The following is a 26,723-nucleotide window of genomic DNA, read 5'->3' as shown; positions in this document are numbered from 1 at the left end:
AAGATCAAAACGGAGGTGAAATGATATTAATCTTTGTGTAATTATTAAAATTCCTTATCATCTGCATTTTTGAAGGCGATCCTGACTGTCACCTTTACGATAATCAGCTAATAAATCCTCATGATTGTTACACCTTTATGCAGAGCAGTAATCTGAACAAATTGGCTGCTGACAGCTGCAATAAATTGCCAAGAATGAGTGCTGTCAGAGAACAAGTTGTTTCTGTGAACGTGCAGGATAAGTAAATCCCATGTCATGCAGTTTTTTCCAGCTGAAGTTATTTGCATCCCAATACAGCAGAATTTATAGCATTATTTATTTGTATGAAAAATGCATGTTTATCTTTAAAATGACATTGAGTTTTACTCCTATCTTATGTTAGGAAATATCTGCAGACTTCATCTAAATTTATTTTCTGTAGTTGTTACTATGTTTTATCAAATGCGATGCCAATGAAGAACAGCAGAAGACCTTCTGTATTTTAAACTCATTAAAGCTATGTATTAAATATTCCTGTCAAAAAGTGAAACATCCCATAATGTCTCTGAACATTGTTATTAAAATTCAGACTTTTGTATTTGTGCAAATGTGTACACACTATACAATATTTAATTTCTTCCTCTTAAAATGGATGTTAAAGGTAAAATACTGAAAATTAAGTACTTTGGTTTTATTTTTTTAAACAGCTAATCAGTTATGTTTTAATTTTTTCATAGTAGTGAAGCAGTAGAGGGTTTTTTGGGTGCACATGAAAGGAAGCACAATGAGAGCCATACTGCTGCATTATTAATCTGAAGACACACTGATATACTACTCACAGCTCTAAACTGAAGGGGGATTTTTATATAAAATATTTAAGCCTTTTTCAGTATTATTTTTTTACCCAAACTTACATAATTTCACTACAGGATCCCGAACATTGTAAGCAGAGAACTGAATAGTGTATCAGCTGAACTGATATTTCCGCATGCATATATAGTTAAGGGATGGACTAAGCATACGTTTGACAGAATTCTCTGGAAAGAAAAAGTTGGTTGTTCTTTTTTTTCTTGGATTTGTTGGTATGTTAATATGATGGTACTGTATTATAATTGTATATAAATTTTGATTTTTCTTTTCATAGTGGTTTGAAAATTTCTGCATGTTGCAGTAGTTCTGGAAAGATATTTTCAAAGTTTAAATTTATTATTTAATAGTTTATTGTAATTTGAGTTTTGAGTTGTGTATATGTGTGAATTACACAGCAGTTCTGTGTAAACACAGACAAGCATACAATCAATGGCCTATGTGTATTATACACGATGATTAAAGTTACATCATTGAAGATGCTTTTCTCTGTGTAAGAACGTATTGCCAAAAGCATTAACATCTAAAAATGCTTCTGACAGGCCTGCCCTTGACAAATCCTGAGATGTTCTTGTCCATCTCCATTTCTGATCATTTTCAAAGAGAGCTGGGTGTAAATAGCACATCTTAAAATTTGGTCTTTGCACCTAATAATGCTAAGGCATTGCTCTTCTTTTAAAAAGCAAGAAAGGATTATCTTTGTCTTAAAAATCTTCAGCAACTTTCTTTTAACATACATTCACAAATTATTCACAAATTATTCACATATTATAATAACATATTATTCACAAATTTATTGAGAAGTGTTCCTGTATACTTCTCCAAATTCAGTAGTAATTGAGACAGAGAACGCTGCATGCACACTGGATTAGTACACCCTTCTTCTGTCTTGTATGTCCTGCATATGGAAATTACTCTGCCAGGAAATAAGAGAAAGGGAGAATGATAACTTTAATGGCTACTGAGATCTGTGACCATGGTAATAAATGAAAAGAACAATTAGTGGTGTAGATACAGGTTTGTGAGGTTTTCTGGAAGATATGGATTGTTATCATATGAAAGATTTTGCAGAGTTATTTGGATTACTTCATGTAGTGAGAACCAGGTAGGAAAAAAAGTATTTCTCAAAGCAAAAGATTGTTTAGCAAAGGAAAGTTTTAATTTTGAGATAAAGAAACTACATGATGATAGCCCTTACATTGGATGTCTATAGCATATGACTGTGCTGCAAAGATGATATAGGAAGTATCGCATAATAAAACATCTGCAAGTCCTTTCTGTTGTCTACACAACTTCAGACATAAATCTGAAGTGTTATGGCAAGGAGTTATGCTTAAAAAATGTTGAGCTGTCATTTCAAAATCCATCAGCAGGATTTTGTGGCATGGACCATATTTCTTCCAGCTAAGCATACACAATTGTCTGCATTCAGGTCTGGCTCACTGGCCAGTGAGGCTGCTCCATATTTCATGCAGCTCTCATGCTTCCATTATTCAGACAGACTTACCACATGCTGCAAGGCTCTTTTCTGCTTCTCATGTTTTGCTGCTTGGCTCCCGAATGCCCTTACAGCTGCTCCTCAGCTGCTGTCACACTTCCTGTCACTGTCCCATTTAGCTGAGCCACCACTCCAATGCCTTGGGGAACTTTGCTGGTTTTCAGATTGTCTCCTCTCTTCACCACCTATCACAAGAACCACGTGGGGTCTGTAATTTCATTTCTTTCTCATTATCTCTCTGCTTAAAAATGACACTCGCTTTTTCTTCCAAGAACTTCACGTAACTGCAGTCCTGTCTGTTTGAGCCATATCATTTTCTGTCATGCCTTGCAGAATTTCCGCTTTCCATTTGTTTCCTGGTTTTGCTGGAACATTTTACTCAGCACATAAAGGCTACGAAGTCTCACAAATTGTAGCAGTTCATGCCTCACTTCTTCTGATGTACGTCCAGCTCAGTTCTAATTGCAGAATTGCACAGTTTCCTCTCCTGGGCGTCCTTTGGAGCAGCATAGACCTGGATCACAGTGGAGTTAAAAGGCTGTCTTTCTGAACAAGTCATGACGATAATTAAGTTACCTGGGTTGTAGCCAAGTGGTGCTTTTCTGTCCCTATCACTTAGGATTGTGCCAATTCCTCTTTTATGCTTTATTTTGTCATGTGAGAAAATGATCTCGCTATCTGCTGCCTCTCCCTTGCCTGGCCACCTGGCTTTTAAGAGGCCTTCTATGTCATGTCGCTACCTTTGTATCTCATTCATTAGCAAGGATATTTCACCAGGGTGCCAAAGCGGTCTTACATTCCAGGTTCTGTTAGAACTAGAGAGGGGAGGCGATTTTTGTCTCTCAGACCTGCTGATAATAAAATACTACACATAGCTCTGGTTTCCATACTTTAAAAAGGATGCAGGAGAAATTCACTGGATCAGAAAAGTTACAAAAAGTCATTTGAGGGCTGTAGGAGACGTGATCCAAGGAAATACATAGGGAGCTGGAGATGTTTAGCATATCAAAAGGAAGATCAAGAAGATATATGCTTGTGGTATGTGAGTAATTTCACTAGAAGAAAATAAGGGGTACCAACGGCCTTTTTAGCCTAGTAGAGAAAGGCATAAAAAGAACCAACGGCCAGATATATTCAAATTAAAAATAAATCAGAAATCCTTATTCCTAGCAGTTTGGGTAATTAACACACTGAAGACATTTTCAGAGGAAGTGTTGGATTCCCCTTGTATCTTCAATGGGAACTGCACCATGTTTTTGCAGCTACTTCCCTATCGTACTTGGTGCATGAACTTGACATACTCACATGACTTTTTCTCCCTTCACTTGTCTCCAGACCTGAAAATCCAGATCCAGGTGTTGCTTGTTAGTGTTCACTGGCATGGTGTGGGAGGATATATCTCCATTTCTCATCCTGGACATGTCATCTAGCCAGGGCCATTGTTCCATTGTCCCTTCCCATCACTTCAAGCCTAGTCGCAGGTGTACAGTGAAAGGACTTCATAACATGGAGTAGAAGAGTAATGAAAATAGTCAGACTATCCCAAAAGCTGACATTCACTGAAGGTGATATACCGTTTTTCAAGCCATGTTTGAAAATCTGTCTGTGGAATTAATGGCTATTTTTGCCATAGATTATCATGCTCATTACTTCACCAAAGCTGAACTTTTCCTCTCATCAGCAATATATAAACAATAGTGTGATAAGAAATTGAAGTATTCAGAATTCACTGTTGTTTTTTTGTTTGTTTGTTTGTTTGTTTGTTTTTTCACTTTGTTTGTAGGAAAATTTGATAGAAAAAAGGTTTGGCAGATTTTACTACTGATTTTAGTGAAAGTTATTCCAGAATAGGTTTAGAGCTTAGATAATGCCTTAATGAACAGGCTTTCTTTTCTGTTTTGCTTTCATGCAAAGAAAAGGAAAAACTAAAGGAAGTTTGTTTGTTTGTTTGTTTGTTTGTTTTTCAGGAAAACTTGGTATAAAACAAGCATAGTTGTTTTTTTTCTAGGAAAAAGCTACTAATGGAAAGAATCACAATTGTTTGTACAGTGTAATTGTATATTGAATGTTTTGTCTTTGAATTGAAGAGCATGCTGCTTATGCAGTTGCCTTGGCAATGCTCCTCAAGCTTCAGCATTTTCTCTGAGTGAGGTGCAAGCCAGCTGCATCTCCTGCAGGGTTTTCCCCTTTCCTAAAGGAGGGGATGTGAAACAGGATGAGAAATACACTTTCACCTGACTTAGTAAAGATGTTGGTGCTTTTTACCAAGATTCTTATAAAGCACAGTGGTGGCATTCTATAATGAAATAATCTTTGATTTTTATGAAATAATCTGAAGAGTATTCTGAGGATATTCTTCATGTAAAATGATAAGGGATTTCATTAGAAAAATTTCCATGTCACTTCCAACCCCTTTGTATGCTTTTAGAAAATAACAAACTGGTTCATGGAGGGAGATGTGTCAAAAAGACAACAGAGACACATTTTGTAGTTAATCTCTCATAGATATGGTGCAATTCAGACTATTTTTATACCTGTAGGAAAATCACGCAGGTAGAATTGAATTGTCAGCTTTTTTTAACCTAAACAAAGAATAGCAGGTACTGTAATGTTGCAAAGAGTGCTGTAACTTCCTGAGACCTTGAAGCTTGTAACTCTGACATAAGCACTGTAATTTTACATTAATGCAATTCTACAATCCTTGTGTTTTGTGTCTTTTTGCTTCAAGTGGGCATCGTTTTTGTTTTCTGTTTTTGAGTGAGAGGATTATTTCTGCATTACTTGTATTGTAATGACTTTCTGATGATTTTACTGATCTTAGTAGAGTCTAAAGTGGTTCTTCCAATAATGATTGATTAGGGCTGCAATATTGTTGCAGAGACTTTTCTGAGAGATATTTGCTTTGAAATAAACTAGAAGGAATGGTCTTAAGTTGCACCGTGTAGGTTCAGGTTGGATATCAGGAAATACTTCTCCTCTGAAAGAGTGATAACACATTGAAACAAGCTGCCCAGTGTGGTGGTGGAATCACTGTCCCTGGAGCTGATTAAGAACCGCGTGGATGTGGCACTGAGGAACATGGTTGGTGGGAATGGTGGAGTTGGGTTGGTGGTTGGACTCTGTGATCTCTGTGGTCTTTTCCAATCTTAATGATCTTGCGATTCTGTGATAATATTTAGTACTAGAGTTGTCTTAACCTATTTTAACATAATCAAGCATTCAGAGTTATTCATTATCTTAAGGAGAGCATTGCAACTTTCACTGCAGCCAAAAGAGAAGTCTAACTGCCTGTGTATAGGTATGAAACTTGGATTGTGAATCTGCACTGACTGCAGCACTTTTAGTATCTTGCTAGTCTTGTTAATTTCATTTCTAACTCCATATCTTCCAGAGAGCTCAAAATCACAGAATCATAGAATGGCCTGGGTTGAAAAGGACCACAGTGATCATCTAGTTTCAACCCCCTGCTATGTGCAGGGTCACCAACCACCAGACCAGGATGCCCAGAGCCACATCCAGCCTGGCCTTGAATGCCTCCAGGGATGGGGCATCCAAAGCCTCCTTAGGCAACCTGTTCCAGTGTGTCACCACCCTCTGTGTGAAAAGCTTCCTCCTAATATCTCCTGTCTTTGTTTAAAACCATTTCCCCTTTTTCTATCACTATCCACCCTCATAAACATAATATATAAAGAATATACAAATAGAATATATGAAGGAAAGGAAAACACTAAACTCACTGTCAATTTCAAATTTTCTCATTGTAAAATAATTAAACTTTATTACTACATGAGTTGTATAGTAGTTTAATTTTGACAGCAACATAAAAGAAGTAAATTTTTTGTTTGTTTTTTTTTTTTAATAAAATTTTCCTTCAGCAAATCTAATCTGCCTGCAGTAGTATAGTGCCTGTTTTATAAGGATGAATTTATTCGGATAATTGGCTATTTCCTGTCCATAAATGCCTATTTATTCATGTCTGCTGCCTTTTTTTTCAGTTTATTGGCCCTGTGGTCACCACGTTAACTTTCTCTTCAAAATCAATTGACATTTTATGGAAAGAGTTTACTAGATGATTAGTTCAGTGAGAGTGGCATATAGAGCATGTATTTGTCACATTGCATAATCACTGTTACAAGTAAAGTATGCAGTTGGTTAACTAAATATAGAATGAATTCATAAACTTTACCTAAATATTGGTTTTGTTTTTATTCAGAGTAATGAATTGGCAAAACCTTACAGAAGATACTTAAGGTAGAAATATTCCTAACAGTGCTTTTTCACAGAAATTACCTTACAGGGCAGGATGGCATTATGTGGGCACAAGCATTGAATTTCTAGGCACGTTCAGAGTCGCAATCTCAAAAAGTTGAAACTTATGAAGTATGGACATAAAAATATTAATACTTCTAAAGGTATTCACAAAGTGTTTACAGTACTGTTTTAAATAAACAGTTTTTGGTCAGCTCCTTGTTAGCAAGAACAACATTTTTACTTTAATAGTTCTATATTTTATTTCTGAAGATATTTAAAAAACTGCTATGCTGCTGGCTGACGCATATGGAGCCATTCTTCATTAATTCAGTGCATGGTACAACCTGTGCAGCCAGGGTTATTCAGAGAGGGATCAAGCACAGAGGATTGTCTTCAGACGTTGTTTGTGAAGTTATAAGCAGTCCTTGCTCATTACAACATGAGACATCTTACTATAAAGGGCTTGTGGCATCAGATTTTATCCTGGATGCTTGCATGAAGCTCTGACCCTGACCCATGCACAGCTTACTGCAAAGGAGTTGAGCCTTTTGGGTGGTGCTCTAGTCCTGCTTTTTGTGTTCAGTCATGTTGACTCCATCACAATTAAGTCCCCACATGGATCTTTTTAATTTTTATTATTTTTATTTGTGTTAGAAGCAATTTTTACTATTGCTAGATGAGTGGTATCGAAAATATTCGTACCAAAATTTGCATGTTATGTTTATACAAGAATCATAATTAAAAAGTACAATCTGTGTCTGAATGTGAATTCTTAAAATTCTCTTTGTCTGGGCTCAAGTAATGCATTTTAGATAACCTTGTTTCTAGTGTCTACATGTTCTTTTTAGTATATTTGATGTTCATACTCATAGCAAGCTATAGCTTTAAAAAAAGGCAAACACTACAGTCTGAAAATGAAGAGAAATCCTCTGAGAAGCTGAGAAGGAATTCCTACTGATTTGCAGTTGTTGTTATTGTTGCTATTGTTGTTGTTTGTGCAGCTGAATGCAAGTAAGCCAATATACTATTGTTTAATGAGATGAAAACCATATACTGATGAAAAATGTGTTTCTAGGTGCCAGGTTGACCTGTCAACCCTAAGTAAAGAACAGACTCACAAACTGGAGTTGCCACTGGAGGAGGGAGAAGGATGCCTGGTGCTGCTGGTCACTCTGACAGCCTCAGCGGCAGTCACCATCTCTGATCTCTCTGTCAACTCCTTGGAGGACCCAAAGGAGCGAGAGGAAATACTGAAGAGATATGTATGGAGTTCTCTTTTGATCTTTGTCTGTGAAATGTTTGCTTATATAAGTACTAACTATTAGAGAAAGAACTCTTAATCCCATGCATCCTTACCATGTTCAACCAATGACAGTCATTTAAACTAGTCGTTAATATCACTGCAGCTGAAATGTTACGTTCAAAATGGCTGCAAATTTTCTGTATAATGTAAGCTATTTTTTACAGTGTTTCAGCTATTTTAATTGACTTTATGACATGAAGAAGTTAATTTCATTGCCTTACAGATAATTTTTACCAAGTGCAGAATAACAAAGGGGTTATTTAGTGGCCGTGCAGTTTCTAGTGAGTACTTACATTAACTGATTTGTAATGCCTATAGGATGAGATTTTAACTGTATGTTAGGGAAGCTGTATTTTGTATCATCAATATAATTGTTTCAAGCAGTATTTCTATTTCAAAATGTTCTGGAACAAATTATTTTTTTTTCCCAGAATCCTCACATTACGCAGCTCTGCAGTTTTATCAAAGGAACAGAGAGGGGAGCTCTTACTCCAGCATTTCTTAATACCTAAATCACTAAAAGTAACTGTCTCACGACACACAGAGAAAAGGAGGGGGAGTTATGAAAGAGAGGGGGGGGAAGCCTATTTCCACTTAAAATTACAAAGCTTTTATTGTACGATGCTGCCAGGTGTTTAGAAAGGCTTCTCTAGACACTCAGCCATTAAACCAAGCTCTGACTAACAAAGAGCCGCTTAATTTTTTTTTTTTTTAGATTTTAAAATATTCCTATTCCATGACTGACATCCTTTCAACAGCTGAATTTAATAAAGATGTACCTTATCAGTCTGTGCAGATAACGTGAAGTGCTAGTACTAATGCTGTACAATATTCTTCAAACAGATTAGCAGGATGTGCGCTTCAGCAAATTTATTCTGGCTATCTCCACTGAATCAGCTGTCTGCTAATGCTTGTACAACTCATACACCAATGGTGTTATCATAAACACAGTTTAATAGAGGTGACTTAGTCAGGCTAAACATAATATTCCTAAACCGACTGAGAACTAAAGTATTTCACAAAATCTCTGAAAAATAATTGCAATTAAACGAACTATTTCATATTTGGGAAGCCACCAAGACAGCCTCTGGTTGTCAGAATAGATCTTTAGAAGTATAATAAATTTATGCTGGATAGATTTTGAGGTGACATACTTCTAGCTACCAGATGTAACAATACCATATTTCTGTGGATTATGCTGTGGGAAGATGCGATGAGAGTCAAGTGATACTGATGGTTTTGATAATTTAGAAGCAATATAGCAACACGTTATGACTGAATTATTAATCAGCTTTCATAAATACTCTTTTTTTTTTTTTTTTCCCCCAGTGTAAAGCATAAGATGGATCTTTTCTCCCACAGTTTTGGATGTGTGTCATTTTTCTTGTATTTACAGTAATGTATGTGTTTTAAAAGGTTTGGTTTTTTTGGAGGACGTGCATATCGCAGTAAATAGAACTTCTCATTGTATGTTTTTGAAAATTACAGCATCCTTTTTGAAAAATATTGCAGCTTTCATTAAAATGACCTATGGATAGCAGCAGAAAGAGACGACAAGGATTAGCAAAATTCAAATAGTTTATTTTCACTGATTTTTGATTTATCTTTACTATTCATATATCATCTTCAGCGCAGATTAAAAGAATGAATCTGCAATTAGCAAGATTTACTATTTCCATTCAGCCTCTGTATTTTGGGGCTTATTTTTTGTTCTCTGAAAAAATCTAGATTCTATTGGAGAAATATATTTTGCACCCTTTCCACAGCCAAAAACAGCTAATGAGCTGACCTTACCATCAGATCAAATAGCCTTGGAAAATGACTCTATTACTGTCATTTAACCATTTGTAGCTGAACATCAGAGCCTTACAAATTAAACAGGCATTACTGTTTGAACCATTATTTTACCACAATTGTCTGAAAAGATTAATTCCTTTTGGGGTGAGGAAGGGGGCGCATTAATGGGTACGGACCAAGAGAGATTGTATGACCTTTTCAGAACGGGTGTGCTGAACCCACAGTCCCCCTTGTCACAGTTTAAAAACCAGAGGAGCTAGTTTAGAGAAGAAGTTGTTAGCATTCCATTTTTATTATGACATTTCACAGTCATCCGATTTAATGTCCCTTGACCAGATTGTCCACCGTGAGACGATGGGCTTGAAATGTTATTTAGAGCATTGATAAAAGGTGAGCAGTTCTAAGATGACAGCGAGTCATAAGGCTGGTGGTGTGACATTAATTTTCTCCATAACAGAGATGGAATAAGACGTCATGGTGACAAGCTGTCAATCAGTACTGGCCCCTCAGTGTATCTCGATGCCATAGGATGGGGTATTGCTTCTCCCATAATAGAGCTGAACTGAGATGCTCTCCCTGACAGCTGCTGCAGCCATACAGAAAATATATTATACAGCCTTTCATTAAAAAAATAAAGAGGACCCATCTCCAGAGCATTTCAATCTTTTCCCATCTATTGAGGGCTGAAAAGATTCACTGCAAATCACAGATTCCTCTGCTATGGAAATTCCAGGCTTCAGAAACCATACAGTTTTTGAGGCCTTCAACATTAATCGTAAATACGACAGAGTATCATCTGATAAATTGTTACTTAAAGTTACATATTTAAAGTAATATATTAAAGTTGTTTGCTTCTTCCAGAGTCTACTGTAGCACTGTACACAATTTCACTAGTCTCAACCAGAGCAGCTTATGATAAATTAAACTAAAGTTACTGAATCTCTAAAACTAAAGTTCAAAAATAATTGTGGGATGTTAACTAGGGTAGCAAAGTGAAATACAGTACCAGTGCTTTTTTTTTTTTTTGCTTGCTTGCTTTTTTTTTTTTTTTTTTTTTTTTTTGGCAGAATGTGCATTTTGCAGGGTGTAATCTTGGGGAAATCCTTGGTACAGTTTGCTGAAGGGGAGCAGTTGTTGTTTGTCTTGATCCATGTTTGGGTTTTTGCTTTGTTTTCTTCCTGAAGCTAGCTGTTTGTTTCGGTTATTCAGAAACTTAGGTAAAATATGGGAACCTGTTTGTAAATCCTTTCACTTCAATCTTGGTATTAGAGCAGAATTATCTGTTACAGTACGAGCCCTGATAAGAAGCTTCCAAACCTTGGTCATTATTGTTGTGAGAGATGGTGCCAGTGCCAGCATGCTTTTGAATTGCAGCACTGCTATCTGTACCACCACTTCTGCCACTCTCAGCTGGTGTGTAAGCATATAAGCAGAGGATTGAGTGTGTGCAGATTGAAGCTGACTACCAGTAGTTTTATGTCTTATTTCTGATGTTAAACATAATAAATACAATTAGAAACTGTAAACGATTATGCTGTGATAACATGCATGTATATATTTGTATTCTGCATGTGTGATACTGCACTTAACTGGACTCAGGATACCAAGGTCAAACCTTCACTGTAAACAATAAGTAGTCAAATGGGGCTTGTGAAATAAATATCAAGAAGTAATCTGACTGCTACAGTTGTCTTATTAACAGAAATACAGGAATGTGTGTTATATGTCTAACGTTGTAATGAGTATGTTATCTATACATAAACATATTCCAATTTTTGCAATATCTGATACTACCTTTAAGCAGCAGCTGTGATTTTCAGACAAGTGATGTTATTATGTTTTTCTTTAACAGTCAGTTTTGACTTCATGATGTATTTCAGAATGTTGACCTCGTGTTTACCTAATGGTTGCATATTCTAGGAATCTAGACCACAGCAGCAGGTAGAAAAGGCTTCAAATGCTGCTGTATCTTCACGTAACTAATTAAAATATTGCAGAGCATGCCTGTGGCCTTTTCCAATGTTTTAGATGTTAAAATGCTTAGAAATAAGGATAGGTGATACCATTCATCTACATGACTTGTAGAAACTTAAAAATTTGACGAAATATATGATTTAAAGTGTACTTTAAAATGTAATTGTAGATTCCCCTTTTGGATTTTCTCTCATAGGTTATGAAGAAAGTAAACAATAATGTAAAATTTGCTGTTAATTGGTTGCATAATCAAAATCCCATTTGGTGTTTCAGCTTTTGAAGTTCAACAACTTTTAAATCATACTCAGAGTCAGATGTTAAAAATTTTGGCGTAACATTCTCAGGTGCAGCAATATTCCCAGATTATTACACTTAGGCATTTGAAAAAATAAAACAGTTTCCAAGCAGATTTCTAAAACAATACAGGGTGTGTAAATCCAATTGTTTGTCTACTCTTCATTTTTTCTTCCTTTTATTTTAATACATATGGATATTGAAGAAATTAATGGTAGGAGAAAAGATTTATAGTAAAAGCATTTTGCCATATAAACAGAACTGTTTTCTTGTTTATGTTTTTCAGTCTTCTTTGCCTATGATTGTTATAAGGATTATTAAGTTGCTAGAATATTCTCTTGTATTTGCTCATATTACTTGGTGCATACATGCTGCATGCAGGCTTACATATAATGATCAAGTACAGTGAAAGCAGTATTGGTCCCAAGTCATTGTTAATATCACTGGAGCTATCAAAGGGAAAATATGAACACAGATTGCACAGAAGTAACAAGGGAGAGGAAAGAGTATTTGTATAGTTTGTATTAATTTTGCTAACACCCTGATACATAGTATAATTCTGATGGTCAGTTCACTACTAAGAGTTTAAGTCAGCAGAATTAGTATGTTTAATTATTTCATAATTTTTCATTTGTGTTTTTGATTGATATGTTAAAATGGCAAAATATGAAAGAAGCACAATTACATGTTCTTCAGACAGTAGTATGTAAAGGTATGAGATTGTTAGAAGTATGCTGACTTAGATCTAAAAGAGGGAAGATACTATCAATATTGCTTTAATTTTATTTTGCAATTTAGAATTATACAATTTTATTTTATTTTATTTTTTTCAGAGTCCAATGAGAATGTTCCATAACATGAAAGATGTGGGATTTCTTCAGGTAAAAGTCATTCGAGCAGAAGCATTGATGGCAGCTGATGTTACAGGCAAGGATTTCTTTAGTTTCTGTGACTGTAAATATCAATACTGGGCCTTTTTACAGATTGAAAAATATATTTGAAACAGAAGGCTATGCAATTCTTATTGTCTGCTTGCTCTTTCTCACCTTCTCCTCATTAAAAAATCATCAGACATAAAAACAAAATTTGTAAGCAAGGCAGCAAGTCATCCTAATGCTAGCAGAGTCTAACATAGATTGTTGCTGAGAAGGCTGAAATATGCATTTTTCTCCAACAAAGGTTCTGCAAAAAATTGCATGAGATACATATTCCAGATTTCTTTTTATAGTGGATACAAAAATACAGAATATTCAAAATTAGAGAAAAATGCAACAGAAAAGGCAAATAGATATTGGTACATATGAATACAACTTTGAAGTTTTTGCCAAAGTAATTGTTCCCTGTCAGATACTTAGCAAGGCTGTTCTTTGGTTTCAAATATTTCAAACAAACGTTAAGTTTCCTTTAACTAGCGATGGTCTGCTTAAGAAGGGAAATTACATATTTTTTTCTATTTTAAATTATGGATTGATGGGAGATAATTTAACCTGTTTATTTTTAAAACAAAGAAAAAATTATTTCAGCCATACCAATCATGTTTCCTTGGAAATATCAAAGTTGCATCCTGAAAGTAGAATCACGGTCATACTGCGTAAGTTGGGTGAAGCAAAGTGTTTTCTGTGTCAGAAAATAGCCATCTTTACTTTTTTAAAGAAAGTAAAGTAAAAAGCAAACTATCCTAATATATCTGGTTTGAGTGCAATTCGAACATAAATGTTCTGTTACATGAACAGATAGAGATACATAGCAAGGTAATCACTTTTTAATTGTTTTGTGCAAATTGAGTAGATTTTCTTATATAAGGCAACAGAATAAACATTTTATTGCTGAAACTGATCTTCCAATTTGTGGCACACAAAATAACAGATTCTATTTTCAGAGAGGTTGGAGAAATGCTTCTAAAGATTCCTAACTCTGCTTTGACCTTATAATCCAATGTGGTCTGAACAGAGAGGGAGATTAAGTTATTCAGGGGCAAATGGGATAATTCAGTCCCTGACCTCGTTCAGTCTTCGACTTTTCCAGATCAACATGTCATTTGTGCTGGTAGAACAGATTTTTTGGAAATACATTTTATTCAATTAAAGATGTAGAGAGCTACCAAAAATATCCAGGTATTATATTTAGAATGACAGTGAGGAAGACTGGAAAGAACACTCAATATCTTGCCGGTGTACTGAGTGTTTTGTTCACTAGCATTATGCTTTATATGCTTTTTAAGAAGGCTGTGCATTCAGACACAACAGAAATGCTTGCATAGTTCAGATAATAGTATTCGATATTTTGAAAGAAGGGCAAATGGTTTTAATGAAATTAATTTATGTGAATGTGTGCAGATGATTTCAGATTAAACTTTGAGGAGGAATATTTACAAATTATTCTAAGTAGTCGTTTCCTGACTGTCAGAAAATGTTTGCAGAAATCACAAAAAAAGCTTGGCCATTCTCCTTTATGAAACTGAGCAATAATTACTAGTCAGCGTAGAAAATGCTGTCGTTAGTAATATGACTTATGTGACTGAAGATCAGTTTGTGTGAGTAAAAGCTCAGGCACAGTTTGCTCTTCCTAATACATCTTTTTTTCCACAGTTTATTTTTTGCCTTCTTCTGAGTCTGAAAAGCTGAAGCGCCTGTATAGTACTTGTATGTTTTGCTTTGTTTCCTTTCTGTTGCACATATCCCATTTCACTTTCAGAAATCTTTTCATATGAAGTAGTGAACAAACATTTGCTAGTTTGGATTTGAAAGGATTTTCAAAATTCATAATATTCCATCATTAAGCATAAGCATAGATTCCTTTAAAAATGTGAATTTCTTCTTTTGTTACCATACATTCATTGAGAAGCATTGTAATACTGTATTAACTCTGTGTGAATAAAGAACAATTGAGGTTCTTATTGAATGAATGACTAAAAAGCACAAATTACTTTTTAATGAAACCCTCAATTCTTCTTCTTTAGAGAGAAAGCCCATAGCCTTGTTTAGCTGAACACTACTACAGTAGGTCACTTCAGCTAAGGCTCTAATAGACTGTTGATAGTTGATGGTAGTTTTCTTTTTCCGTGTCAGCGCTGGACAGTGCAATTCAAATCATTAAGGTTAATACAAATCTTTAAAAAAGAGAGGGAGAATGAGAGGGGGAGAGAGGAAAATAAGAAAGAGGAAAAAGAGATTAAGGATACCGGTTAAGGTCTCAGTTTTCAGCTCCCAGGTATACACAAACGACTTGAAAAAGATGCCACAGCAGACTGAAATTTCTGTGTTTAGATGTGGACAGGTGAGAAAATGGTGACTAGCAGTCTGCAAATGGAGTGCTGTATAAGAGTGTCATTAATGGGTTTGAAAAATATACGAGAAAAATACCAAGTGAGCGTCCTCTCTCCCAGCCTACCTATAAAGACTTTCCTGAGAAACAGATTACTGTGGAAGGATGAGAGGTTCCTGATGGGTGCCTGATGGGTGCCTGATGGGTGCCTGAAGCCTTTCCCTGGTTTCTGAGAGAGTTGAAACACAGGGCCTCTGGCAGGACCAGGGCCTTGAAGAGTGCTGTTCAGTTTATCAGGATGTTATATCCGGAAAATTGTACCTCAAGATCATTCTTTCTAATGTCAAAACATAATGCAAGGGCTGCCATCCAAACAAAAGATGTTCTGTTGGAAATCCTGGTTGCAGTAGGTGTTCATTTGTATAAAATGTAAATATTCTTATATGGCTTTTGTTTTGAAACTATAATCTAACAAATGGAATTAAATTATTGACTATACTTATTTACATTTTCTTCTCTTCCTGAGAAAGAAGCTTTTGTGTTGAAGCTATTTGATGCCAGGCTGTTTTCTTCCTATAAACTTGGATAAAAGGAGTTGTACTTTTTCCTCTCCCCTTGCTCTTTTATTGGTCCTCCGGAAGACATACAGCCTGGCATAATTTCATATATGGTTATAATGAAGAAATTTTAAATTAGAAAGTATTCTGATAATGCCATAAAATATGTAGCGGATTCATCATGTCAGTTGACTTTTGAAATTAATACATAATCTGTTTAAAAAGGCATCTCCTTTATTGAGTCATATACATTTATTCTTTTCCTTATGTGAAATAAAATCAAAAGCTCCACATTGTTAATGATGAGAAGGAAGCGTGGTGGGAAAAGATGTGCTACAGGTTTTATCAACATCAGTACAAGTCCTATTATTTTGAAGAATAATAGTTAGCAACTCAGATTCATTAGCAGAGCAAAATCTGAGCTCCTTGTGACAGTCAGCCTGGAAAACAGTTTGTTTTGCTGTCTTTGGGCTTTAATTAAGACATGTTCCATTCTAGCCCCCTTGCCTGCCCCTTGCCCACCCCCACCCTGCTTGCTGTGTCACAGACTGGCGATCAGACGCTTTCAGATGGTCCAGCCCATGACTTTGACCTTCTGCGCGGTCCGGCGTTCCCTGGGGAACCGTTCAGCTCATGAGGTCTGATTTCACACTTCCAGGATGCCTCGGCTCTCTTAACAATGACAGGGAGACAAAGCCCTTTAGAGCGGGCCGCATGGGGACTTGTTTAAATTGGAAACTAGAGAGGAGTCAAGGAACAAGGTTACAGGCTACAGAATAGTGCTTTTAATAAAGAGCTCACAGCTCTGGTTCAGCTCAAAGAGGGCTACCTCTGTACAATTAATTGAGACATTTATCTGGAGCATCTTAGACCTCTACTTTCTCACAGAATTATGTGATAAATATCAGCTAAGAGGCAAATGAGATGTGCATGAAATGAATTTTTAACACTTTGATTACTGTGTCTCCAGTCTTCATTAGAAGTTAATTTATTTGTATTTCTGACCTTGTTATTAGTCTGATGTCTGCATTTTTTGGGAGGTACTGAGAATTCAGAACCTGATACTTGAGACAGATTTTATCGAAGAGCTCAGTGATTTTTATGTTTGCAGTCAAAAGCATTTCAGGTTTCTCCACCTTTGAAGAAAAGAAGCAGGCATAGAAAGTGAGTCTTATTTTCTTTGTATGAAAATGATATTCAGCCTTCTTTCTAAGTAAATCCCATGTTAAAATTTTGATTGAAATATTTGAAAGTAGAATGAAGACACCAAGATGGCTAAACGTGCAGAATGTAAATGATTTTTCTAAAATCTGTTCTACTAAAATGTCCTAATATGTTGCGTGCAAAAATAGTCTTGGAAATTGTTCCTCAAATGCTAGCAAATGTCAGAATGATGTACACAAATGTTAAATTCAAAAAGGTATGGAAGCCTGTACATATAAAATAGAAGGAATAAATTCAGAGACCCTTTGGAAATATGTTTCCAAAAGCAATTTGCTCTGTCGATTAGTGCATTTAGAATTTAATATAACTTGAATTATCTTCACAAAATAATTAAATCTATTAGATAGGCACCAATCTGGGGTAGATAAAATCTCACCTGATGCTGTGTCATTTACCTGAAGACATTAGTCCAATATAATGTACTGCGAAACTACCTTTTTTTTTCCCTACTCAAAGAAGCAGTTTTAAGTTACTAATGACAAAATCAGAATTTAAAAGACATTTTTTATTAATACTACCTTTTAGAGTTAAATATCCAGGAAAAATATTTGTAATTATTAACATATTTCTGCTTTTCTTTAAATATTCTGTGGAAACGAGTTGAGAGTGGTTGTGGCACTGTACTGAACTGCTTGGTAAGATGCCTTCAGCATTTTTGAAATCAGACCACCGCAACATGATTGCAGCAACATTGCTGAAGAGGAATTATCATTTCCACTTTAAAGATGGAAAACTAGGAAAGGTTAACTGACTCAGCTAAGGCCCACAGAGCAAGTCCTTGTCAAAGCTGGCATTTGGCTTGGGTCCTGTGCTTAATCCATTAGATAAGGCAGCTTCTCATGCTATTGAGCCATTCCTCCTTCTGGCCAAAGGTCAGACTGACTGCTCTGTTGCAGGCAGCTGGCTGGCAGGGATCTTGGAACAACATTAGTGACATTAGCGTCTGCATGAGTGGCACTGCCCCCCAGAGTCATGAACTGGGTGTCTTGTCTTCTCTTTCCCCAAAATAAAGGCATTTTTTTGGCTGCGGGGACACACTTGGACAGGCATGGCCCGCATTAGGGAAGAACCTTAATAACCAATGAAATATTCAAACGATATTTCAGCTTTCATAACCAACTTAAAGTTGGTTGAACTTTGTGAAATTATGGCCTATGAGCTTGGCTTTTTGAAATAGAGCTGGAATTGAAATCCATTATTAAATCTTTAGACTGTCCAAAACATTTCTATTAGTCTTTCTGCATCTAGTTCCATTTTGATATTGTAATTGACTAACAGACAAATACTTAGTCAGAATAAAACTGATAGTCTACTGGCGACCTGCTTAAAAACAATTCATAGTCTAGCATATGCTGGAGCTGGTTTCTACCAGTTTATATAACTAGTAGACTGATCAATGACAGATAAATGTTTTATTCTAATCTATATTTAATCTGCCACATGGTTTCTTTTCTTTTGAGAAAATGTTAAAGAATGAAATTAGGAAATGATCTGTGACTTTGAATTTCAATCACACTGTCACTGTGAATTTCAATTTCAATGTGTGCTTTTTATAGATGGAGTAGAAGCATCTCCACAGGGTGGATGGGGATCTAGCCCCATGCTATCTGCAGTCCTTGTAAGTTAATCTTTATGAATTGCAGTAGGTTTTTCAGAGGACAAGTAGATCTGCCATATGCTTCTTGGCTTGAATCTACTCTGGAAAGCAGTTACATCAGTGGTAGTTACTTCTAAGAGTTCATGGCAGCTCTGACTAGGAAAAAAAGAATCATTGCATGATGACTGGTGGTTGGTGGTTTGATTATTTTTTTGAATTTTGTTTGCTACAAGCTGATTTCTCAAAGACTGAAAACAGAATGGCATAATACTAATAACTATGCATAGGTGTTTTTTCCTGCCTAAAGCAGGGAATTATTTTACTGCATAAAATATGGGTGTTGCCTTATGTCTGATTACAACAGTCTCTCTTTTTTTACATTATATATAGCTGACGTGTTCTTCTGGAGAGTTTTGTAATCAAAGAACATCAGAGTTTAAGTTGTACAAAGCATGATAAACAAGAAATACAAATTTTAGCTCTGATAGCTATTGATCAGGGGAAATAATTTGATTACAAGTGGAGCCAGAAAGTAAGCACTGAATTTCAATAATGTCAAGTTGACGTTCTTGTTTTCAAGAATGGCTGGGAGTATTTTTATTGGGAAGACAGTCTACCAGGAAACAAAACATTCTGTTGGACAACTCTGTTCCTCAGAGACTCTTGAAAGGAGACATGCATGTTTAAGTTGACCATAAACACAGATAATCTTGTATTGCAATGTGGGAGCTCTAACATTCAGTTAAAGTTTCTTTTTATGCATTTATATGTCATTTACACATTTATATATTGTCTTCTATAAAATACTAGCATTTGAATTGGTGGCATCATTCAATCTGTGGTGAGAAAAAGTGTTACTCTGGGAGTTGAACTGGAGGTGAAACTCACTTTGTTGGTTTGGCTGGACCTGTTGCCAGCTGGAGTTGATGTCATATAGAGCCTGTATAGAAACTTTACATCACCTCAAGCCTGGAAGATGGGCTGCAGCAACGTGCATCTCTGAAATGAATGCACTACTTAGATTTCTTTAAGCATACAACATCAGTATTTAAGTGTTTGCAAGTTACCTAGCATCTTTTGTGCTTGCTAATTAAGTAGAGCATAACAAGCCTGCTTATCTAGGAACGTGGAAATACAGTGGTCTTTGAATTTGTGAAACAGTCATTTCTCAATCTTTCCAAAACACAACAGAACTGTTAGATAATGTGGTGCTGTAGCTGCTTGAGGAAAACGAGTCAGAAGATAAAATAGGATAAAATAGTTTGGGGTTTTGCTGTTTTCATTTTCTAAGTATTTTGAGAAGCAATTCAACATTGTCACTACTTAAGTCTTTTTTATAGTAAAAAAAGTGTATTGCATATCCTTAAAGAGAAAAAAAGGTTGTTCCAATTCCCATCCTTCTGCACTCCTGATAATGAAGCCAAGGGCTTCCTGTGATTATAATGTTCGATGTGAGGGACTCACTTCTGACTGAATAAAGTAAAATAATTTATGTAGATCTAAGTGCAACAATCTCAGTTTGCACTCTGGTCTTGCTGACTGCTGAAACATTAAATGCAATACAGCTTTGCACAGAATGGATATCTGTCAAACTGGTTGCAATCTGTGGTATAATAAATAAAGTGGGAAGCTTCAAAAGATAAGTAGTTCTTTCATTTTTTTAAGCAGGAGCTTACAGTATGAAGTGCAATACCTTCTGGGTGTAATTCTCTGGGAGTATGAGTCTGTAATGAATAAATTTCTTTCTGCATCTAGTTCCATTTTGATATTGTAATTGACTAACAGACAAATACGGGGAGAAAAGAGTGAGAATGGTCCATCAAAATACAGGCTGATTTCTTTTCTAGATGACTGTGAGGATTATTTAAATTAGCACTTTATTTCCATAATTTTAGGAGCCTTTAGAAGTCTACAAGTAGAGTTCAAAAAACATGTGACATTACAGTAGCAGAGTGGATTAATGACATTTGTTTTACTTCTTATTGAGGTTTACTCCAGGTTTGATTTCAGTCACTGGGAAGGTGTACTTTACTGGTTTTACTACCTACTCATTTTATGAATTCCTACAAACAGTGCCAGACATAATAGTGATTACTCCCACTAAGGTCATAGGATTACTCAGAATCGCAAGTACTGGTTTCAGTCATGCTGAGAGCATGCTGTAATGTGTGAGTGCCAGGTGATGGTCTTATCATTTCTTGCACAGCACTAAGCACACGCGTTTAGGGCTATATTTGGATGCAGTTTGTGGATATCATCCTGATCAATAAACTTAGGTGCCTCTGAAGTCATCAAATCAGAAGCTGAAGTCCTCTGAAGGGCACAGACTAGGAAGCTAGTTATAGCAGCCTCAGTAGACACATAGGTTTGGGTAAAATTTCTTGACATGTGACAGGTGATACAAGGTGATATATGACAGTTGTGATTCAGTTTGTAGTGGAGGGCATACTTGTGATAATGATACAATTTAGACTGATGTAGTTGAGCTTAGGCAGCTCAAGTCTAATTGAAAGTTTTATAGTGTGCTTTTAGGACTGTTAGGTAGATATCACATGCATTTCTGAACACGTTTCTTTCTTTAATACAGAAATAAAAAGGGTTTACTTTTTTTTACTTTTTTTTTTTTCTTTTCAATTGCCAGCTTCATTAACTACTCAAAAGTTGCATAGCTTGGTTAAAATATGCATTGTATTTAAGATACTGGTTTGGCAATAACCCAGTGATGAGTATATGTTGTCAGTCCCTGGATTTCCTGAGCCCAGAGACTAAGCAAATCTAAGGACATCGCCTTTTAAGTATTATTATTGCTTACTTAAGGCTTTCAATAGGAATGGTCCCATTACTTTAGACTCTTGCAGTGTGGCAGGTTGCCATAGTGATCAGTGAGAGGTAAGATTGTAGTTATTATTTCTAATAATGAAAACTTGAAGGATGACGGATGTGACTTGTATCAAGCACTTCTACATTTCTTAGGCCTTATCTTTCTTGGTCATGTTCACTTATTTGTGTTGGTATCCAAATAATTTTTGCACATGTTGTATGTTTTACATGTCAACTAAGAGTATTCTTCCTGATACTCAACTTAGTTTTGCATTTTTTCGTATACAGAATAAGCACCTATAGGCGGTGGTGAAAGTTCTTGCAGAGGAACTTCATAGCTTTCTCTTATGCTTAAAGCAGTATGCCTTAGCACAGATTTCGTAGCAGGGAAAGTTCTACTTGCAAACCATGGTATTTGAGCCTTTGCATGTACCTTTTCATAATACTTCCTTTTGTCAGCGTTGGTCTCAAACTATTCTCCACTTAATTGGGAAGATAGGTAAGCTACTTGAAAAGGTGAGCATGACAGAATGATTCTTTCCTTTCTGAAAACTGTTTGTCTTTGGTTTATCAAGGACTTCCGTGATTAATTATGCATTCTTTATATTTACCTTATATATCTTATATTATCTTATATATTTAGCATTCTTAAATGGATTGATACTCATAAATTTAAAGAGAGTCAATGAAAAAGTGCATATCAACAGATACAGAAAATAAATGCATCTAATTAAATGTTTTTTTTTTTTTTTTTTTTTTTTTTTTTTTTTTTTTTTTTTTTTTTTTTTTTTTTTTCCCAGAGTGTGCTTTTAGACACTCCAGTGCATTTTATTCTGTATGACTGAGGTAGTAAATGAAAACACCCAGCTCACCTTTTTCTTTTTTTTTTTTTTTTTTTTTGGGGGGGGGGGGGGGGGGGTGTCGGTTTTGCCTTGTTACTGTAACTACCAGGAGTTTGGTTTTTGTTATTTGTTTTTGGTTTCTGTGTTGTTGTTACAGTGACTAAAGAATTAATCCTTTTTCAAGTTTAATCGGACAGATTCAGTGATATTCTGTGTTCTGGAAATGATAAACATCTATTCTAACTGTAGCTCACAATGTGTTTAAAACAATTATTCTTTGTCATTAAAGTTAATAATATGCACATTAACCTCTGATGTAGTCTGAATCAATATTGCAGTTTGGAAGATTTGACCCCTGGACAGTTTTGTCTAAATATTGATTTCATTGTCATTTGTATAAGGTATGAAACAAATTACATGCCTTCTTAATATCATTAATGTAGCCCCATTGAGCTAATCAATTTATAGCTTCTTATGATACATGACATAGCATGACGGAATTATTGAAGACACTGTGAAATGCAATTGCATAGTGAGCTAGACTTGACTGTGGAAGGCCACTGCCAACACTCAATAACTTTTCAGCACTGCCACCCAAATAAAGTCCAGAGACAAGAGTGACTCACTCTGTAATATGCAATTAAATTCTTAATTTCAACAGAAAAAATCTTACTTGGGTTCTGGGAGCAGCAATATATTTTTCAGCTTTGTGGCCTTAAATGAAAATAATACATATACTTGTGTTTTGTGCTGAGGGCAAATGTCAGCCAGGCTAGAAGCATGATCACTTTACAGTGTTCAGATTTGCCAGTAGCATACCTGGTTGTGAATGAAACTCATAGTTTCATTTTGCTAATTGGTTTAATAGTAAAACAGTGAGCATCAGATTGTTCCTTTCAGCTATTGGATGAAATCAAACTAAGAGAGAGAGCATCCCTCTGTCTTTGCCAGCATTTACAGTTATTGTTGTTGCTGCCATAATTTAAAATTTTATGCTGCACTATGATTTATTCCCTTGAATGGCTCTTTACTGCATCTGTCTTCACACTATGACTGCTCATGTTTTCATGATTGCTCCTTCCATCATAGCTGTTCCTCAGATCTGTACATTCTTACCCTTCACTCCAGGAAAATTCAGGGATGCCCTTGAAATCTTTCTCTTCTTTTGCTTCTTCTCTCTTTGGAGAGCTCCCTTTTTACACAGGTAAACTGTTGCTAAGCATGTGATTCAGATGTCAAATTGCTTTCTTTTGCTTTCGAAATACAAACCCCGGTGTTGAGAATATCTAAGAAAAAGCTTATGTAACTTCTACGTGTTCCTCCTACTTCTAATAAGAGTGGTTTTTCTTGCTATCTGCTTGACTGGTAGTTGAGTACAGGTCTCTGTAAGTAATAGACTCTAAGCTGCCACACATTTTGGAGGCATTCCCCACATATATTTCCTTTCCCTTTATATTAAAAAAAAAGCCAAACCAACAACTTCAATACCCAGGCAAGTACGTTGTTTCCACTACCTGTGTATTAAATTTTCAAAGCAGTATCTTCATATTTTCTCATGCATTGGCTTTCATGCTAAGGGACCTTCTTGTATATATATGCAAAGCTACTTCATTGTGCATTAATGTATACAAAAATCTCAACCATGTTTGAGCCTCTTCTGTGCTGAGACTACAGCCCACCATTCCAGCTGATACTGTCTTATTGCTTAATTGTACTTGCCTATTTTCTCAGGTGTTAGGCTTTTATCTGAGACTGTCTTTAAGGCTTTTTGATTTTGAGGAAAATATTTGTACAGCATGAAACATGTAGGGCATAATAATCTTTGGATAAGTATCATAGAAGCTATATTATTACAAATCATAATAAACTTCCAGAAGTTATTCAAGGAATAATATCCAAGGGATAATAAACTTCCAAAATATCAAAATTATCCAATTATGTTATCATTCCAGTCAACATAGGATTGGCATGATAAAAATTCCCTTATCTGTGTCAGAAGGGTGCTTGGCACCTTTTGGGAACATGCTGGTTTTGATCATCAAAATCAGTAGGGCAATTTTTTCATTTTTCTCCTTTTCCTCCTCTTGCCCTTTGCCTTCACAAAAAGATGTTGTTTTAGTGATAAATGTTAATATATTACAGGGATGAACACTCTGTTAGACTTGTATTATATTGAACATCATCATAGGACTTACCTGAATTAATTATTGAGTGATTTAAAAAGCAGCTTAGAAAGACAAGTAATCTTGATTTTAAAGTTGTTCACAGTGAGTTTTCTCAATTCATAAAATTTGTTCCAAATTCTTTCTTAATAGGTAAAAGTGACCCATTTTGTGTTGTTGAACTGAACAATGACAGACTGCTGACACATACCGTCTACAAGAACCTCAACCCAGAATGGAACAAGATCTTCACATTGTATGTGTTTGGGTTTTGTAAGAGTTTGATTCTTTTTATTTTGGGTTTCATTTGTGGGTTTTTTTCCTCTTTCTTTCTTTTTTTTTGAAGAGAAAGTATAAGATCAAATATACTTTCTGTTGATCCCAGTGAAAATAGTCTGCCTGATGACATACTGCTGTCTCTGAAGTAAACAGGTGAATACTTGTCTTAGAATTAAAAACATGAAAAAATATAAACTTTCAAACTTTTAAAATATAAAAAATGTACAATTTTAACAATTACAAAAAAAAAAAAAGAAAAAGTAAAATCTGTGTCTAGTAAACCAGCAATATGAAATGCTAAACATCTGGACTTTGCAGTCTTTAATGGAAATTTGAAGAACCGCAGTGATTTTGACCCTGAAGATTTGTGTGAGAAAGAAAGGATTTTGTTATCTCTGTTACAATGTTGTAATTTTAGTAAACACTAGAAAGCTACGAAAAAGGAGGTATTTTAAATGCATTCATACTTTTCTGAATTATAGTCTTTGTATGTTTATATGAACTCGTTATTTCCATTTGCCAACTGTGTTTCTCATAATGTGTTCTAGCATCGTAATAGTGCAGTGCTGCTATTGGGCAAAATGCAGTCTTAAGTGTTTAGTTTATTGGGAAGTAATACAGTACCTATTTTTTTCCTCTGTTAATTTCAAGACAGTAAAAGGTTTTAATAAAGTAGGAAAAAGTTTTCTACCAACAAAATGTTATTTTTCCCTGTTACTTTTCTTGATCTGTTGCCTTATGTTTCTCCCTCTTTCTCTCTGACTGCAGTGTGACATCACTGAGCAGAAAAACAGATCAGCTGCAGGTTCCTCTGCTGCTGAAATGTTCTAGTAATCCCCTGCAAAACCAATAGAGGCTTTAGCTTTGTGTGCATTTATCTAACTTTATCATAAGTGAAAGTGTTGTGTTTTGTCCTTGATCTCAAAGCACAGCCTGACTTTAATCTTTGTGTTTGTTTCCTCTGTTTGTTGTTTGTATACTTGGCATCCGGAGCTTTCCTTGCCTTGCTTGCAGTTGATTCTCAGAATGAGCTCTGAACAAATGAAAAAATCTCACAATAGTTGTACTTCTCATTATCTTATTAACATAGTTCTCATTATTCAAACATGCTAAATTCTTCATTTTATTTTTAATTATCTACTTGTAGAGCCAGTAAGTAATCAACATACATTACTTGACAGTGTTCTCTACGTAAGGAGCTGCCTGATTTATAGAACAAAAGACTAGTCAGGAAACAAATAGAAAAACTGTAAACTACCTTAAAAGAAAGTTTTTACCTATCTTATATGTTTATCAGTTATTTTCTAATTTGTCATTTAGTTTTGGAATACTGATGCAGTTTATCTGGAGATATATATTTTAGTGAAGTTTAAGTGCTCTCCTTGAATTCCTTTTTCCTGAATCATCAATTTATTCAAAGACGACTTCTCTCAAACAATTCTGGTATCTTTTCTCACAGTAAGGAATGTGATTTTTTCACTTGAGAGTCTGCATTTTACTGTGATGTTTGTTGTGTGTGTTCGTGGAGTGTTTAATGGCTTGCAGGCAAGGAAGAGAACTAGTTGAAAAACACGTTGCTTCCCATTGCTTGCAGTAATTTGTTGTAATGACTGCTGTATGTTTGTAATTAAGCAAGGATTTTAAAATTAAAGAGCTCATTCTCTCTACAAGGATGTGCTCATGTATCTGATGATGATTTTCACTTGTGAAGCTGCAGATAGCACAGTATTTGCAGTAGAAATTAAAGCAAAAATAGCAGTGTTTGAATGTGGCTGTAAGGCTCCTGGTTTTCTGTCTGCCACAGTAAATCCCCGGCACTGCTACATGCTGGCTCCCTTTGCAACTAATGCAGTGTTAGCACCAAGTAGAAAATTTAAAGCAATATCCTTCAGAAAACTTCTGGCAAAGCCCTGCAAAGCACACAGTTGCTGCAGCTCCTTGAGAGCACTTGGGTTGTACAGAAAGATGCCTAATTCACTTGAATTTTGCTCTCTGCCCTTGACCTGACAAAGTAC

At 35.6% G+C, this 26,723-nt stretch overlaps 1 protein-coding gene across 1 annotated transcript in view; it reads left to right on the top strand.

Annotated features, from left to right (window-relative positions):
• Nucleotides 1-26,723, top strand: part of MCTP1 (multiple C2 and transmembrane domain containing 1) — a gene marked incomplete at its 3' end in the record, with an annotated part of 232,985 nt that overhangs the window by 144,542 nt on the left and 61,720 nt on the right. Inside the window, exons 9-11 of the mRNA XM_079548229.1 lie at nucleotides 7,671-7,857; nucleotides 12,797-12,890; nucleotides 24,583-24,685. Coding sequence (XP_079404355.1) covers nucleotides 7,671-7,857; nucleotides 12,797-12,890; nucleotides 24,583-24,685 — 384 coding nt within the window. The remainder of the gene's footprint in view (nucleotides 1-7,670; nucleotides 7,858-12,796; nucleotides 12,891-24,582; nucleotides 24,686-26,723) is intronic.

Source organism: Tetrao urogallus, assembly GCF_951394365.1.
Source record: "Tetrao urogallus genome assembly, chromosome: Z".
In the NCBI taxonomy this organism is placed as follows: domain Eukaryota; kingdom Metazoa; phylum Chordata; class Aves; order Galliformes; family Phasianidae; genus Tetrao; species Tetrao urogallus.
The sequence above is the reverse complement of the archived record's forward strand: the minus strand, read 5'-3'. Positions and strand labels throughout refer to the sequence as shown.